Source organism: Macrotis lagotis, chromosome 2 (assembly GCF_037893015.1).
Source record: "Macrotis lagotis isolate mMagLag1 chromosome 2, bilby.v1.9.chrom.fasta, whole genome shotgun sequence".
Taxonomy (NCBI): Eukaryota; Metazoa; Chordata; class Mammalia; order Peramelemorphia; family Peramelidae; genus Macrotis; species Macrotis lagotis.
The window spans coordinates 39125531-39143056 of record NC_133659.1 but is presented as its reverse complement, the minus strand read 5'-3'; the positions used below and the strand labels follow the sequence as shown (position 1 = coordinate 39143056).

At 39.3% G+C, this 17526-nt stretch overlaps 1 protein-coding gene across 6 annotated transcripts in view; it reads right to left on the bottom strand.

Moving 5' to 3' along the window:
- Positions 1–16452, bottom strand: part of LOC141512630 (guanylate-binding protein 7-like) — a 32086-nt gene extending 15634 nt beyond the window's left edge. For 3 of the 6 annotated variants that reach the window (XR_012475553.1, XM_074221721.1, XM_074221722.1), the window contains exons 1-6: positions 16245–16452; positions 8350–8558; positions 2564–2691; positions 2231–2340; positions 1720–1868; positions 4–189 (exon numbers count right to left, since the gene is read on the bottom strand). Coding sequence is in view for 5 of the 6 variants with exons in the window: in XM_074221721.1 (XP_074077822.1) it covers positions 4–189; positions 1720–1868; positions 2231–2340; positions 2564–2691; positions 8350–8539 (763 nt within the window). In the remaining variant the exon portion in view is untranslated. Of the gene's footprint in view, positions 1–3; positions 1583–1719; positions 1869–2230; positions 2341–2563; positions 2776–3068; positions 3313–8349; positions 8559–16244 lie in introns of those variants that run through there. The other 3 variants (XM_074221723.1, XM_074221724.1, XM_074221725.1) reach the window with 3 other exon arrangements.
- Positions 16453–17526: the final 1074 nt, after the last annotated feature.

Here is a 17526-nt window from a genome sequence, read left to right as displayed (position 1 = left end):
TACCTGATTTTTTCCCTGCCAGTTTATTCATCAGGTAGGACTTTCCAGTACGATACAGGCCCACAATAGCTACCACCACCACAGGATTGGTTATTGAGGAAAGAATCTCCAGAGCTTTCTGGTTCACTTTCAATTGTCCTTTTGAGTTCTCAATTAGACACAATGGGGCTGGCATCTTAACAGGTTTACCTGAAGGAAGATAAGGATGAGTCTTCTAATACAGAATAAAACCTGGACTTCAGACATGCTCTGTAAAATTATGTCCCCTTTCCAAAATTATATTTAGGGACCAATATTTGGACTAAAATAAATGCATTTGTGTCTAGTCGTTTAGAATGTGAGCACTTGCCATTCCCCAATTGACAAATCGTCAAAGGATATGCAAAGGCAACTTACAGCTAAGGAAATCAAAGTAATCCATAGTCACATGAAAAATTGCTCTAAACCATTACTTATTAGAGAAATGCAAATTAAAATATCCCTGAGGTACCACCTCACACCTCTCAGACTGGCCATTATGGCCAGAAAGGACAAGGATCATTGTTGGAAGGGATGTAGGAAATCTGGGACACTAATTTGTTGTTGGTGGAGCAGTGAACTCATCTCTCTGGAGAGCAATTTGGAATTACACCCAAAGGCAACAAAAATGTGCACACCCTTTGATGCAGCAATACCACTACTGGGTCTATACCCTGAAGAAATTATGAAAAAGGGTAAAAACATCACTTGTACAAAAATATTCATAGCAGCCCTATTAGTGGTGACAAACAATTGGAAATTAAGTGAATGTCAATCAAATGGGGAATGGCTTGACAATTGTGGTATACGTATGTCATGGAACTCTATTGTTCTATCAGAAACCAGGAGGGAGGGGAATTCAGGGAAGCCTGGAGGGATTTGCATGAACTGATGCTGAGTGAGATGAGCAGAACCAGAAAAACATTGTATGCTCTAACAGCAACATGGGAGTGATGATCAACCCTGATGGATTTGCTCATTCCATCAGTGCAACAAACAGGCACAATTTTGGGATATCTGTGATGGAGAATACCTTCTGTATTCAGAGAAAGAATTATGGAGTTTGAACAAAGACCAAAGACCAAAGTCTATTACCTTTAATTAAAAAAAACCTTATCTTATTATAATTTTGCTATCTCTTATGCTTCATTTTTTCCCTTAAGGATGTGATTTCTCTCTCATCACATTCAACTTGGATCAATGTATACCATGGGAGCAATGTAAAGACTAACAGACTACATTCTATGGCGGGGGGAGGGAAGCAAGATTAGGGGAAAAATTGTAAAACTCAAATAAAATCTTTTTGAAAAAAAAAGAATGTGAGCTACTGGGTGGTATGGACTTTTCTCTCTCCTCTTTTCTTTGTATATCCAATGCTTAGCAAAATGAAGATGCTTCATAAAAATTTATTAATGACAATGATGAATATGATGATGATGACAGTGATGATGAAGGACTTATTCCAATGATTGAAGAGGAGGTTATTTTTCACTGAAGCCAGTGTTCTAGACTTCAACCAAAATGTAATAACTTTGCTTGTCTTCAAATTGTAATGGAACATTAACTGCAGAAAATATTCAGAGAATAAAATAAATTTTAGATGTGGTTTCATCCTCCCCACTCCCCATCTCCCTACATCAATGCCCACCTCTCAAGTCATGTAACCTTTCTTTGGCTTCAGTGCCATCTCCAGGTACTTACCAGAGGTGTTGAATTTTAGCTTTGAGATTAAATATTGCATAATCCCCCGAAAATTTGGAAAAATGTTTGGAAATTCTGAGATATTTTCTACCTTATCAGGGTTCAGGGCAGATTTGCTTTGGATGCTTTCTGCCTGCTCAATCACAAATCTGGGGAATTAAATAAGGAAACAGGACAGAAAAAGATGCCAGTCCTTACTCCACAATTTCTTCAATTCTCTGAAATCTTTTACTTCTCCTTGGCCCTGAACCAATTGATTATTTTTACATCATGAATCATAAGTGATTTCTAAGAACTTAAAATATATGGATTTTGATATATATATACACACATACATATATGTAAACATGTTTGTAATTATGTACACACACACACACACACACACACACTTATAACTGCCCTTAGATAATGAATAACAGAACATGAGCTTCAGAGAAAAGTCTGGGGAAAATGAAGAGCCTCCTCTAGTCCCTTCCCCAATTTATTCTTCCCCCAAATCACAGAAGGATACTGCAGCTGCTCCATGGCCTGCTGGTTGATGGTGCTCATGCTGTTGTAGACAAAGGTGCTGCTCAGGAGCACGGCCAGGACAAAAAGCCATGAGTCATTCTTGTTGTCATCCTAGAAGTCAGATCACATTTCCTGGCCTTATTATATGACTCTGTTACACTACCATGCAGCACCTAAATGAGTGTTCATGTGTACTAGGTGAAAATCTTGCTACTTTGGATTTTTGGAGATCTAGGACTAAAAATAATAATAATAATAATAATAATAGTAATAGTAATAGTAATAATCATGTGCTCCCTTATTTTCCATCATGAACAAAGCTTTCCCTTCTTACCTCCTCCATATTACCCAGACCCTCAATGTCCAGGAGAATGAGGGTATGATTTGGTTTCTTTGGATGAGGAACACAACACATCCAGATGCCTTTGGTGTGAGACTGCACCATGGAGCCAAGAGAGAAACCTGCACAAGAGTTTGGAGAGATGAGCCTGGGGGCACTCTTGGATTAGTGACTTGAGGATTGGATCAGCTGGCTATTTATCCACACTATAGAAGAGAGGAGATTTTTAAAATAATAGAATTAGTCCTTTAGGTCTAATCATTAAATTACCAACAGAGAGACACAAAATAGACCAGTTACGTTATCATCACAAGTAGGAACAATTTTTTTTTGTTTCAGAAACCAGTAGAGATGCCTAGGAAGTTTTCCATCAATGATTTTTTCTTCATTCATTATTCATCCAACCATTGATCTTTCCATCTATTCAGTAATCTATCCATCCATCCATTCATCTATTCATACATTTCATTTATTTAAATAAATTTTGTTGAATACCTACTTTGGAAGAGGTGCTCTCCTAGAAGCTGTAAGTGATACAGTGATGATCTGAAGCTATTGTCTTCTCTGAAAAAAACTTCTATCTTCTTAGGAGATATGGGACATGCATAGAATATTATGATAAAATACCAAATATGCCTTAAACAGGCATAAAATATGAAAGGAATTCAGGGGATGCCTAGGCATGCCTGGGAGAGGAAAAGGGGCACCTAAATGGAACTTTGCAGATTAATTGGGTTCTTGACCTGAGGAAATAGGAACAGAAAGAATAGGAATAGTGTCAATGAACACAGAGAAATAGATAATATTTCAACCATTTTGAGAAATAGCAATTAGTCTAATTTGCCTGAATTTTAGAATACATGAAGGGTATCAAATATGTCTGCAAAAGTATTTGTGAGCAAGATGGCAGAGAGAAAATAGGCACTGTGCTAAAGTCTCCTGCTTTCCCCTTAGAAATAATATGAAAGAAACCTCTTAACAGAAATCCTATCAACAAAACCCAGAAATAGAATCTAGGAGAAGATTACCCACCAAAAGGTCTGTCTCCAGGATTGTGGATGAGCTAGGGGCAGAGAGCTGAGAGCCAGTGGGGGCAGGGGGAGAGCCAGACTGACCTAGGATCAGCCTTGGAGGATTTGACTGTAGGAGTTGTGGGCTGGGGAGCCCCAGTGGGGCTGAGGGGGTGTGTCGCAAGGTCCAGCACAGAGAAGCAGAGTGTGGCTAGACCTCAATCTCCTTAGCTCACACCATGGATTCCATACATTCAGCAGAGTCCTCTTCCCAGGACAAACACAGTAACACTCCTCCCCCACCAGGCTCAGGCCTGGCCAGTTGAACTCCCTCAGGTGAATAGGGAGATTAACGATGTCTCCTCAGGGCCAGTCAACATTGTTCACCCCTACCAGGACTTGGGAGAGGGCCTCAAATCAAGGCCACAGACACTCCAGAGACAGCACCCCCTAGTGGCTGACCCACTTGGAGTTACTAAGCCAAGTGAGCAAAGGCTCTAGGGTTTTCAAAACCAGACCTCTGTGAGCCAGCCCCTTCCTCTACACAAGATCCTAGGAAAATGAAGAAAGGCCATCAAAAGGGGGCTCTATAGAAAACTACCTAGAAGGTAAAGATCCTCACTCAGAGAGATCTATAACTTCTGAGGTGAATATGAATTGGTCTCAAGGCCAGAAAAACTTCCTAGAAGAAATCAGGAAGGAGTTTAAAAATAAAGTGGAAACACTGGAAAAAGAAACTCAAGGGAAAATTAACACCTTGTATGACAAAATTAATATCTTTCAACAAGAAAACAAATCCTTGGAAAATACAATTGGGCAAATACAAAAAAAATAATTCTCTCAAATCCTCATTTGGGCAAATGCAAAAAGAAACTATTTCTCTTAAAGCTACATGGGCAAATGGAAAACTTCAAAAATAGAATTGACTAATTGAAAAAAGGAATTGCAAAAGAAAAATGAAGAAAATTCTTCTCTTAAAAAAAAGAATGGAATCAGTGGAAACTAATGACTTCATGAAACAACAAGAATCCCTTAAATAGAACCAAAAAATCAAAAAAATAGAAAAAATGTAAAATGCCTCTGGCAAAACTACTGATCTCAAGAAAAGAACCAGGAGAGACACCTTAAGAATCATTGGGCTTCCTGAAAACATTGATGAGAAAAGAAGCCCAAACTTAATATTATAGGATTTAGTAATGGAAAAATGCCCTGAAATCATGGAACCAGAGGGCAAAATAGTTATTGAAAGAATATATCAATCCCCTCAAAGAAAGGGATCCCAAAATGAAAACACCAAGGAATATTGTGGACAACTTCCAGAACTATCAGATAAAAAAGAAAACCCTACAAGCAGCCAGAAAGAAACAATTTAGATACCAAGGGTCCACCAAGGATTACACAGGACATGGCTGCATCAACATTAAGTAATTGAAGGGCCTGGAATGCAATGTTCCAAAGAGCAAGGCAGCTTGGAATGCAGCCAAGAATCCACTATCCAGGAAAACTGAGCCTTCTCTTCCAGGGGAAAAGATGGACATTTAATGAAATAGGAAATTTCCAACTTTTCCTGATTAAGCAGAGCTTAATCGAAAAAAAATGGAGACTCAAGAAACACAAGAAAAGGTTAAAAAATGGTAAAGAAAAAAACTGACATACAATAAGATGAAACTGACTATATCCCTAACTGGGAGAAAGACTGTAATAACTCTTGAGAATTGTAACTCTATTAGCGAGGCTATACTTTGCCAAAAGTGATGGATACTCATGACTTATCCACGATTCTGACAGAATAATTTAAAAATGATATCTCCTTAAAAAGGTGGGACAGTAAAGAGACAAGAAGATTGAGTGTATTGAATAGGATGAATCACATTACATGAAGAGCTACAAAATGACCTATAAACTGCCTGACTCTTACTCTCACCAGATTAGGTCTCAAGTTAACTTACACACATTCAGTTAAGTTGAGGAACTTATCTTACCTTAGAATTATTCAAAGGGGAGAGGGGGGAGGACAGATGAAAAGAGGAACTAACAGAAAGAAGAAGGGGCAAAGGGAAAGGGAAAAGAAAGGGGAGGGAGGCTGGATATAAGAGGGTAATTATACTGAAGGTGGTGGAATTCAGAAAAATACAAGGGAATATGGATAAAGTAAAAAGGGGGAATAATATAAACAGAGGAAGGATAGCATGGAGGGCATTAAAGAGTTAGTAATTATAACTTTGAATGTGAATGGGATGAACTCTCCCATAAAATGTAAGTGAATAGCAGACTAGATTAAAAACCAGAATCCTACAATATACTGCTTACATTGGAGCAAAATATATTTTGCTCCAGCTGAAGTAAAAAAAGCAGGAGTAGCAATCCTTATCTCAGACAGAACAACTGCAAAAATACATCTCATTAAAAGAGATAAGAAAAGAAACTATATCCCCCAATAAGGTACTATAAATAATGAAGCAAGTTCATTCATAATTATATTTATATATATACATATATATGTATATATATATATACATGTGGTATACCATCCAGGATTTAGACATAAAAGACAATATTATTAGCAAACTAGGAGATCAAGGAATAATTTACCTATCAGATCTGTGGAAAGAGAAGCCATTTATAACCAAGGAAGAGATGGAGAACATCATTAAAAACAAACTAGATAATTTTGATTACATTACATTAAAAAGTTTTCGCTAAGAGAAAACAACTGTAAACAAGAGCAAATGAAGTATAGTAAATTGGGAAACATGTTTTACAACTAGCATTTCTAACAAAGGACTCATTTCTAAAATATACAGAGAACTGAACCAAATTTATTTTAAAAAAGCCTTTCCCCAATTAACAAATGGTCAAAGGATATGCAAAGGCATGTTACAGATGAAGAAATTAAGGTGATCCATAGTCATTTGGAAAATTGCTCTAAATCATTGATTATTAGAGAAATGCAAAGTAAAGCATCTCTGAGATACCACCTCACACCTCTCAGACTGGCTAATATGACCAGAAAGGACACGGATCAATGTTAGAAGAGATGTGGGAAATTTGGGACATTAATACATTGTTGATGGAGCTGTGAACTCATCTAACACTTCTGGAGAGCAATTTGGAATTACACCCAAAAGGCAATAAAAATGTGCAGAACCTTTGATCCAACAAAATCAGCACTAGGTCTATACCCTGAAGAAATCATGAAAAAAGGTAAAAACATCACTTGTACAAAAATATTCATAGCAGCTCTATTTGTGGTAGCAAAGAATTGGAAATCCAGTGAATGCTCATCAATTGAGGAATGGCTCAACAAATTGTGGTATATAGAATGGTATATAGAATGCTATTGTTCTATTAGTAACCAGGAGGGATGAGAATTCAGCCTGGAAGGATTTTCATGAACTGATGCTGAGTGGGATGAGCAGAGCCAGAAGAATATTATGTACCATAAGAACAACTTGGGACTGATGATCAACCTTGATGGACTTGCTCATTTCATAAGTGCAGCAATCAAGGACAATTTTGGGGTATCTGTGATGGAGAATACTATTTGTATCCAGAAAAAGAATTTTGGAGTTTGAACAAAGACTATTACCTTTAATTTTTTAAAAACCATTATCTTATTATGTAATCTTGCTATCTCTCACATTTTTTAAATTTAAGGATATAATTTCTCTCTCAACACATTCATTTTAGATCCATGTATAGCATGGAAACAATGTAGAGACTACCAGACTGCTTTCTGTGGGGGTGGAGGTGGGGGAAGGGTAGTTAGTTTGGGGGAAAAATTGTAAAATTCAAAAATAAATATATTAATTAAGTAAATAAAATAAATTTAATAAAAGGAAAAAATATTTAGAATCTCTTGACATGTAGGACCCTAGAACTAGAGCCAGATGGGACTTTGGAAATCATCCAGTTTCACTCTCATTTTGTAGATGAAGTTAAGGAGATAAAGTGATGTGCCCAGTTTACATCTTTTGGATATAAGTAATTGGGTCCTAAACCCAGATTCTTTGATTCCCTCTACTTTTCTCTCTCTACCATGTAGCTTTAGTTATCATGTTTATTGAATGCTTATATAAATCTCCATCACAGTTATGCTTTTCCAAATTTCATCTTGAGTCTTGTTCTAAGGGGAAACATAATTCCTGTGGCATAGATGATAGGGCATAAGGCCCCATGGTAGGAAGTTGGCTCATGGGTTCAAATCTCAACTCTACTACTTACAAGCTGTGTAACTATTGACAAAGACTTTATGACTCAGTTTCTTCATCTGTAAAATGTCGATAACACTACCAGTATTACCTACCTCATAAGTATATAGTAAGCCTCAAATGGAATGAGGTATGTAAAATATTTTATAAATTGTATAGTGATATATGCATGAACATATATAAATAAATATTCATGCAGAAAGTTATATTTGTACACAAGACATGCAATATATTCATATATTGTATTATAAATTATTTTACATGAATATCATGTGTATACAAATTTATACAAAATATATTATCATGCCTATGTCTGTTATTATATGTGTACTTATCATAACACAATATACATACGATTATTTATCAGTTATTGTTAAGGCAAAATGGAGGAAACTTCTCCTTTGTTTCCCAGATTACCCTAAGGGGTCTATAAAGCAGAGGTCAGAATGAGACCTGACCTTTCTAAGTCTGTCCCTCCTTTGCTGCACAGAAGTCACCAAAATAAATAATGGACAGTTATGTCTTCCATACATACCACTACTTTGTTGGTTTCACATACCTGATTTTTCCCCCAACAAATTATTCATCAGGTAGGACCTGCCAGGGTGGTACAGACCCACAACAGCCACCACCACCACAGGATTGGTTATTGAGGAGAGAATCTCCCGAGCCTCCTGCTTCACCCTCAGTTGTCCCCTTGAGTTCTCAATTAGACACACTGGGGCTGGCATCTGGATATCAGAGGCCATTTTGATAGTGATGTGTTATCTGCAAATAGAAAGTCTGGTCAAATAGGCCCTGAGATGCACCATTATTATTTCTAAATCTTGAACCAACATGCAGCCCCCACAGCACTGCTCCCCTGTATCATTTGTGACTCTCCCCATATCTTGTTTTGTCCCCTTTAACAGCCAGAGACTTTTCTGATCTAATCAGCCCAAATATTTGTGAGTATTTAGCTTCTGTCTCTTCAAATTCAATCTGCAAGAGAAAGCAGTGACATCTCCTCTATTTCTATAATTTTATGTGAATCGGAACCATAGAATTGTATTTTAAATTGAGAAAAAGCCCAGTTCAGTCTTATAACACATATGTGGAAAATGAGTTCCAATAAGGTTCAAGGATTTATTTAAGGACATGAAGTAGTACAGAAGTACATTTGTTCAGGATTCCTATTAATTTTAAAATATTAAAAAGTAATATTAGGATAGTGTCCTGTCCTATATTCCTCAGTTTCACTTGGATAAAAAAACCAAATGTCTATTTGGTCAGATTCTAAGGTAACAAATCCTGCATTGAAATCTTTTTACTTCCTTCTTATGGAAGAACTTGACCTATTTCTCAAGGGATGGGATGAACTTGACTCAAAGAGGGACCCAGCATCCCTGGAACCCATAAGGACAGCAACCAGACTAAGAGGATGAATGAGCATTGATCAAGTCTTGAGAAGAAGCACCCCTTCACCAGATTGATCTGTTTTAGGGAAATTGTGTGAAAGTTGTTACTATCATACTGCCTAAGACTAAAATATCATGCACAGAGTAATACTTTGAATTGCAGAGAATAAAATACATATAATTACAAAGAAAATAAATAATATTGCAATAGAGTACTCAAAATATTAAACAAAAAGGTTTTATCCAGAGCTCAGTTTAATTGTTATCTCTTGCCACCATACTCTCTAATAGTTAATGAGAATAATTGGGGCCACGACAGTGCCCTTGCAGAGAGTTGATGGGAAAACAAGTTTACTCTCCATAAGGATTTTGGATTCTTTCCTTCATTTCTACTTTTTTCTCCTCATCCTTCATCTTCAAGTGGGAGGTTATTACACACATAATGGTGACTGAATTGTTCTGGGAGCTACAAAGATGTCCACAAACTCATTCATGAAATTCAGTCCCTGGCTCTCATAATCTAAACCAGACCTGGTATCTATCAAGTGTTCCTAACTTGGGGGCCATGACCTTTTTTAATAGTTTCATAATGTCTTTCAATATAATTGTCATCTTTGGAGATCTTAATTATTTTAATTTATACCTTCAAAAGCATTATTTATAAGTGTGAAGCATGGGGTTCACAAGATCACTTAATAGATCCGTGGTTAAAAAAAAAAGATTAAGAATCCCTGAATTTTAGACTCAAGTGGTTCAGCCTCACTTTTCTTATTCTGCCTTTTGCTTTGCCTCTTGTCTCTATCTTCCTGATTTTTGTCTAATGCCCCTCTAGTTTTCTGATCTTGATTCTGCTAATATCCCATTACCTTAGCTCTGACTAGAACTATGAGGTGACACCTCTTAGAGGTGCACTGTGGTTATTTACTGGGGTCAACCCAGGTTTTTCAAGAGCATTACATTTAATTGTGGATTAGGTTTTCTTTGGGTTTCAGCATATTATAACTATTCGAATACTAGTAATAAAGTCACAAAATTTCGGAGTTGCAAGATCTTCCCCTGGCCATTGAGGCCAGCTAGGACTTAGGCAAAGATCTTTTTAACAATATCACTAAGAATGATCATCTAGTTTTTTTTTTCTTCTAGAAAACCTCCCATGGGGAGAACACTGTGTCTCTAATTAATGCATTACATTTCAGGACAGATCTTATTATTATGAAGATTTTCTTTTTCATCAAATCCAATTTTGTCTTTTTTGCTATTTTCATCCTTAATTAATCATTGAGGACTAGCAAGAACAAATTCAATTCCTCTTCTGCTCAACAATCCATCAAATACTTCAAAACAATTAATCTTTATTCCAAGCCCAACATCCGTCCTTCCTTCCACTGATTCTCATGTGGCACCAGTCATCTCACAGCTCTGGTTACTCTCCTGTGGATCCCTAAGTCCATCTGAAAACATGATTGACCTAAACCTAATCCTCCTAGAACTGAACCCAAGACTCAAGATGTCATCTTCCCAAGGCAGAGAGGCTCCAAGAATGCCAGGGTCATCCTTCACTCTAGTTCTAGAAGTCTGAGTTGGGATGGAAACCTTTGCAGGATTGTTAACAGGTACAGCTAGACTCAACTCCCACCATGTGATGGTCGATGGAAGGACCTGGAAGGTTTGTCTGGTTCACAGAAGACTCAGAGGGACCTGAAGCTTTTCCCAGTGTTTGTGTGTGGCCCTGAAGGGCTGAACTTGGAAACAATGGGAAGAAGATTAAGGACAAGCATATATAGGCCTGGGGAAAGAAGCTGTCAGTAAGCATTTATTAAGCACTTACTGTGGACCAAGCATCTTGCTAAGCATTAAGGCTACTAAGAAAGGAAAAAGAGCCTTGGCTAGCAGGGATCTCATGTGTGTGTGTGTGTGTGTGTGTGTATACATATACACGTATGTATATGTGTGTGTGTGTGTCCGTGTGTGTAAAAGGGAAAGCAACAAATAAATGATTTGTACACATTTTCCTTGTGATTTGTTGTTGTTCATTTGTTTGGGTCCTGTCTGATTCTTTATAACACTACTTGGGATTTTCTTGGCAGAGACACTGGAGTGGTTTGTCATTTCTTTCTCCAGATTATTTTATAGGTGAGGAAACTGAGGCAAGCAGGTTAAATGACTTGTCCAAGATCACATGGCTAGTAAGTGTTTGAGGCAAGATTTACACTCAGTCAAGATGAGTCTTCCTGACTTCAGGGTTGGCATTCTACTCACAGTGCCACCTGCCTGCCCAATGAGAACTGTCCAAATGTGGAATGGGTTCCCATGGGAAGGACATTCCTCCTTCCTGACTATATTCAGGTTGAGATACGGCCACTTATTGTGCTTATGATTGAAAAGATTTTTGTTCTGGTTTAGATGAGAATAGAGGGTCCTTAAGGCCTCTTCTAGTTCTGGAATTCTGTGATCCTTTGAAGTGTCTTTGGTTGTTTTTTTTGTCCTCATCACATATTATACAATGATTTGTTACCAAATGAGATTTGAAAAATGCACATACATACATACATACATACATAAACACAGAAGCTTGCATACATACAGATATATACATCTTTCACATCTGTGTGTTCATATTTGAATTTTACCATAAAACATATATTTATACTTATATAGATTAACAAGTTATATGTATATATGTAAATATACATATATGTGTATACATCATTATATATGCACAAGGCTGTCCCAAAAGCATTATCTCAATTTGTAATTATTAAAACTTAAAACTGCTCTAAGACTGGGATGTTCTGTACTGTACATTATTAAACAGTAAAAAATGCAAAGCAGTGGAGTCCAGTAGGAAGAACACTGGAATTGTCACCATCTTTTCTGTGCTTCAGTTTTTCATTTTTGTTAAATGAAGAGGTTGGACCTTTTAAGGTTGTCATTTAGGACTTATAAATTGGAGCCGGAAATTATAAAACAGCTTCATCGCTCCTGTCCCTTTCCCATATGTTTACTTCCATAGACTTTCCTGGGTCTAGTTATCATTAGGAAAGAAGAAAGATGTCCTCCATCTTCCAGAGGTCTTGAGGTGAGCTCCTGAGAACCTTTGCGATTTAAATCCGTAAAAAATGCAATTATTGAACCCCCAAATTTACCACTCTCTGCTTTTCTTAACCAAAGCTCACATATTTTAAGGACCCCTGCCACCCTTTTCTCTATGAAGATAGTTGAATGAAATGAAGAGCCAAAAAGAAAGTTGAGTGAGTGGAGGAGTAGACCAAAGGGGGGGAAGCAAGAAAAAGCTGATTTTGAAAAAGGCAAATCAATCAGGAATCTAAGAATCTGGTCTTAGATGAAGTAACTTATGGCAGCTTTAGTTTAGACAAAAAACATCTCTGGTTAGAATGGGAGAAGGACTCCACCAAAGACAATGTAAGAGCAATAACTTGACTGTTGTCGATTTTTTTTGGAGGATATTTTTGCCCTTAAAGATGGCATCAGAATTCCTTATTTCTCTCCTAGTGGGAGACAGTACCATAAACATAGTGTTAAACCTGATGTCAGAAATATTTGAGTTAGATTCTCACCTCAAACAATTACTGACATTGTGACCTTGGGCAAGTCACTTTCCTTCTGGTGTCAGTGATACATCTATCTATAAAGGGGGAAGTAGTTGGACTTGATGACATCTAAGTTTCTTCCCAATTCCAAATTGATGATCCTATGAAAAAACAACCACCATTTCTGTGTGCACAACACAGGATTGTCTAGTTATTTAATTAGTCAGTAAAGAATTCAACTTTCTTTTCATTTTCAGTGAAACTTTCCATTCTCTACAGCTGGTTTTTTTCCAGTGGACTTAGGAAAATGTGCAAAAGTTGAGACTTGGGTGCACAGAGTCATTTGTAAAAGATGGCTGAAAGCTTTTAAGCCAATTCTATTCATCTTTGGAAGGGACTGCATGACTGCATTTATGAATATGGTGTATAGGTAGAAATTTAAAAAAAAGGAAAGACACAATAAGTTGTCATTGCATCATAGATTCATAGGTTTGGAGCTGAAGGAACTTAGACTTGCTCAATCCTTTCATTTTATAGTTAATTAAAATTAGAACCAGATTGGGGGAGGTGACTTACCCTACATCACCTAAGCAGTGAATGACAGAGGTGTGATTTGAACTCAGTTCTCTGATTCCAAAGCTGCTGGTTTGGGTAAGGAAATTAACCCAGGTGTTTGTGAATGTGTGTGTATGTACATATGTGTATGTGTGTAATTGTATATTGTGTTGTATATATGTGACTAATTGTATATTGCATTGTGTGTAATTGTGTATATGTGTTGTGTATGAGTGTATAATTGTGTATGTGTGTTGTGTGTGTAATTATGTGTGTGTTGTGTGTGCATGTCTGTCTGAATGTGTGTGAGTATTGTGTGCTTGTGTGTGTGCAAGTTCATATGAATATATGTGAATTTATGTTTGTATGTGCTAGTTGTGTCTCTGTGTGTGCATTGTGTGTCCATGCATGTCAGTGTGTGCACACATGAGTATGTTTGTGTGTCCATGGACTTGCATGTCAGTGTGTGTGAGTCTGTGTGCTTTGTTGGGGGACAGGGGAAAGGCAAGGTCAGACCTTCACCTGTAATGTCACTGGAGGGGGGCCCTCGACAAAGCCCCCCCCCCAAACACAGAGGGTGCCCTGCTCTGGAGCTCAGTCTCTTGAGGAATCCTCTGGGTCAGTGGGCCTAGCTGGTCAGAGGCAGGACCTGCCCCGGGGCTCCCCGGCTCTGAGAGGGCTCTGGGTCCTTCTGCCCACACCCACCATGTGGATTCCCATTCCCCAGAACTGTTCAGCTCCATGATTTGTAGTTACGAAGTCTCAGAAACAAACTCTTTTCCCAAAGCCATCCAGACCATCCTCTTCCTGGTCATTTTTCCAGCTCTATGTCCATGGCAGCATCTGTCCAAGACTCCTTGTCTACTAATCATTAGGGAACTTTCATCTACTTAGGCTTCTCCTGTAGTTACTGAGGCCAAACCCTGGGGTGGTTTGTCTTTCTTGGGGCCCCACTGTGTTGGGAGGGTGGGTTGAGACAAATTGAAGGGTCTGCAGGCCTCATTCTCTGCAGGGGACCCCTCCTCCATTTAGAACGGGGAATCATCTTTGTGTGTCCTAAACTCTCATTAGCAGTCTGGGGAAGCCCATGGGCCCTTCCTGAGAGAGTTTTTAAATAAACAAAATACACACATTACAGAAGAAGTCAATAACAACAAAGATAGTTCTCAACATTTTTCCCATCCAGGGTCACAGGGTCCTCTGAACTCCCTTCAGGGTCTTGGACCCTGGTCAAGAAACCTTTTTGCCAACTGTGTGGGGCATCCTCCTGGACCCCTTGAATGAGCACATGTGTTTTTATACACCAATATTAATAATTAGTAATAATTAAATTTCCTTTTTTATCTTATCTAATAATAAAAATGATAGCTGGCATTTATAGAACACTCCCATGTGTCTGGCCTGTGCTTTATAAATCTGTTTGGTCTTTACAACAGTCCTGAGAGGGAGGGGCTATTATCTTCATTTGGGGGAAACTGAGGCAGGCAGAGGATTATTGACTTGTCCACCAGGATATGTCTGGAACTGCACTTGAACTCAGGTCTCCCTGCTGGCAAGTCCATTAACAGTACTCTATGGCCCCCTTAGGGTCTCTTCCTTGGTCCCCTGCAGACCCTCTCCCCAGCCCACAGGCCCAGCAGGTCCCCCAGTCAGTCATGGACTCTGCAGCAGCCTCAACCCGGCCTCCCAGCCACAGGTCCAGCACTTTCCACATCCTACACCACAAAAGCCCCTCTGATGGTAAAGGAACCCCCTGTTCCCTTGGCCCAGCTCTCTCATTCTCTCCCTTTCCTGTCCTGAAAAGCAGAGAGGCAAGGCCATGGAAGAGCTGAGTTCAAATACATCCTCAGCCACGGAGAGCCTGGACAAGTCATTTCGCCTCAGTTGCCTTGGTTTCTCCATCTCTAAACTGGGGACAACAGCAGCCCCTCCTCCCAGGGTTGTGATCAAGTGGTTTACCAGCTTCACCAGCTCCAGGAATCGGTAGTGTTTCCCCTGGATCAGTGAGTTTTAGAACCTCTGAGAGCAGGAATCTCAGCAGCTCCATCCCTGGCAGCCTTGGGCCGGTCACATTGGGTGGGCTCCATGCTACTGCAGCCCCTTCTCCAACCCCTCCCCAGAAGCTAAGGCCTTTGTCTTGATCAGAGATTTTTTTGTATTTGCCTCACAGTTCAGTTTCTGGTAGACACAAGGTGCTTAATTAATGTTTATTGATTGTTTGCTTGACCTTTTCCTGTGTCCTGATCCCTTGATCAGTCTTGGGAAACCTCTGGACCCCTTCCCGTAAGAATGTTTTCTTATGTGCAATAAAATATTGGATTGGATAGGAAGCCAATTCTATTGAAATGAGAGTCATTTTCTGCCCTGCTAAGATCACAATTCCCCCCACCCACCCCAGATCTGTCCATGAACCTTTAGGTACTGGAAGACCCCCTGAGAAAGAACCTCTCTGAGTCAGAGCCCTGGGTCTAGGGTTAGAACAAGGATTGAACTAGTGAGAGCAAGAAAATGAGAAGAAAGGGAGAAAGCATCCCTTCAGTCACGGAAAAAGGAGGAAGAGAAGGGCGGTCATAAACCCATCATGAGCATGTGAGTATGTCTGTGTGTGTGTGTGTTTGTGTGTGTGTGTGTGATTATGTGTAAGTGTGAGTGTGTGTATGACTGTGAGTGTGTGAATGTATTGTGTGAGTTTGAGTGTGTGTGTTTGTGAGTATGTGTAAGTGTATGTGTGATTATGCATAAGTGTGCGTTTGAGAGAATGTGTGTGTGAGTGTGTTTATGAGTATGTGTGAGAATGTCTGTGAATGTGAGTGTGTGTTGTGTGAATGAGTGTGAGTGTGTGAGTGTGCGTGTGTGTGTGCATTTGTTCCCCCTTCCTGTTGCAGTATTTTCCATTAGAGATTAAAGATGCAGAAAGCCATCAAAGAAGAAAATCCAGAACAAATCCTTACCAGTTCTCCTTGATGCTGGGGGGGGGGGGGGTGCTGCTGGTCCTCTTCTCTCCTCCTCCCTGATTGGCTTTTATTCTGCTGCCTCTGCTTCCCTGCCTTGGATATTTCTGGGCTTTCACAATAGGTTTAAAGATTTATAAGAAAAGGAATATCAGAAATGGAAGCAAACGAGAAATGAAACAGAAAGCAAAAACATTTTCCCTTTGAGTCACCAGTTAACTTGAGAGGCCAAAAGAGGAGATGAGGGGGCAGGCTCTCTGGGGCCAGTGTTTCTCTGGGAAAACTGCCAGAAGGGCAGGAACATAGGCTAGGGTAAAACAAATACCACACAGCTCTGCAGGTTTGGAGTTTTTCAAGATTTGTGGGGTATTTTTGCAATTAATTTCCAACAAAAGACAACACAATGGAAGAATGCCGTGTACTTGTACATCTGGATCCCTTGCTCTCTTACTTATTTCTGGGATTTGACTGTACTATCACAGCACCCCAAAATCTATTGAGATTCTATACTTTCAGATTTTGAATCTTAAGGGATTTGTTTTGATTGGGTTGTTTTCTGACACTTTGAATCAGAGTATGTAGAGAGGCTGAGATGTCTGGCCTAATGATAGTAGCATTGGAGCTGAGGAGAGGAGGAGGGTCCCACCTGAGAGAAGAAAGCTTAACCTGAGTGACAGCTGGAGGTGGGGGACAGGAGGTGACTGAGAAGGGAGGGGCTTGGTCTGGGTGAGGAGGAGGAAGAAGATGGAGGGTGTAAGGTGGGACCAGAGGAGAGGGACTTGATTGAGGATAGGTGGGCTCAAAAATAAATCTGGAGGGGCATGATTTGATGGGGGAGGGGAGTAATAAGACTTGAAGACTAAGCCTTGGTGATGTGGGCCAAAGAAAAGGTAAACTGGGAAACCTGATAAAGCAGAAGACACTGGTGGGAAATGTGCCTTAGGGGAGACAGAGCAGGGCTTGAAAGGAAGAACTGGATGGCTTGAGCAATAGTGGGGAGTATTCCCTGAGAAGAAGGAAGAACTGGGGGGGGGGGTTAGAAAGTACAACCTGGTCAAAATTTAAAGGATTCTCCAAATGCATCTGAGGAATCTGGGTGGCTCAGTAGATAGAGAGCTGGACCTGGGTTCAAATTTCACCTCATACATGTATGACTCAGGAAAAGTCACCTAACCTCAATTTGCCTTAATTCACTGAAGAAAGAAATGGCAAATCACTCCAGTATCTTTGCAAAGAAAACCCCATGGACAGTGTAGTACCAGGGTCCTGAAGTGTTAGACAT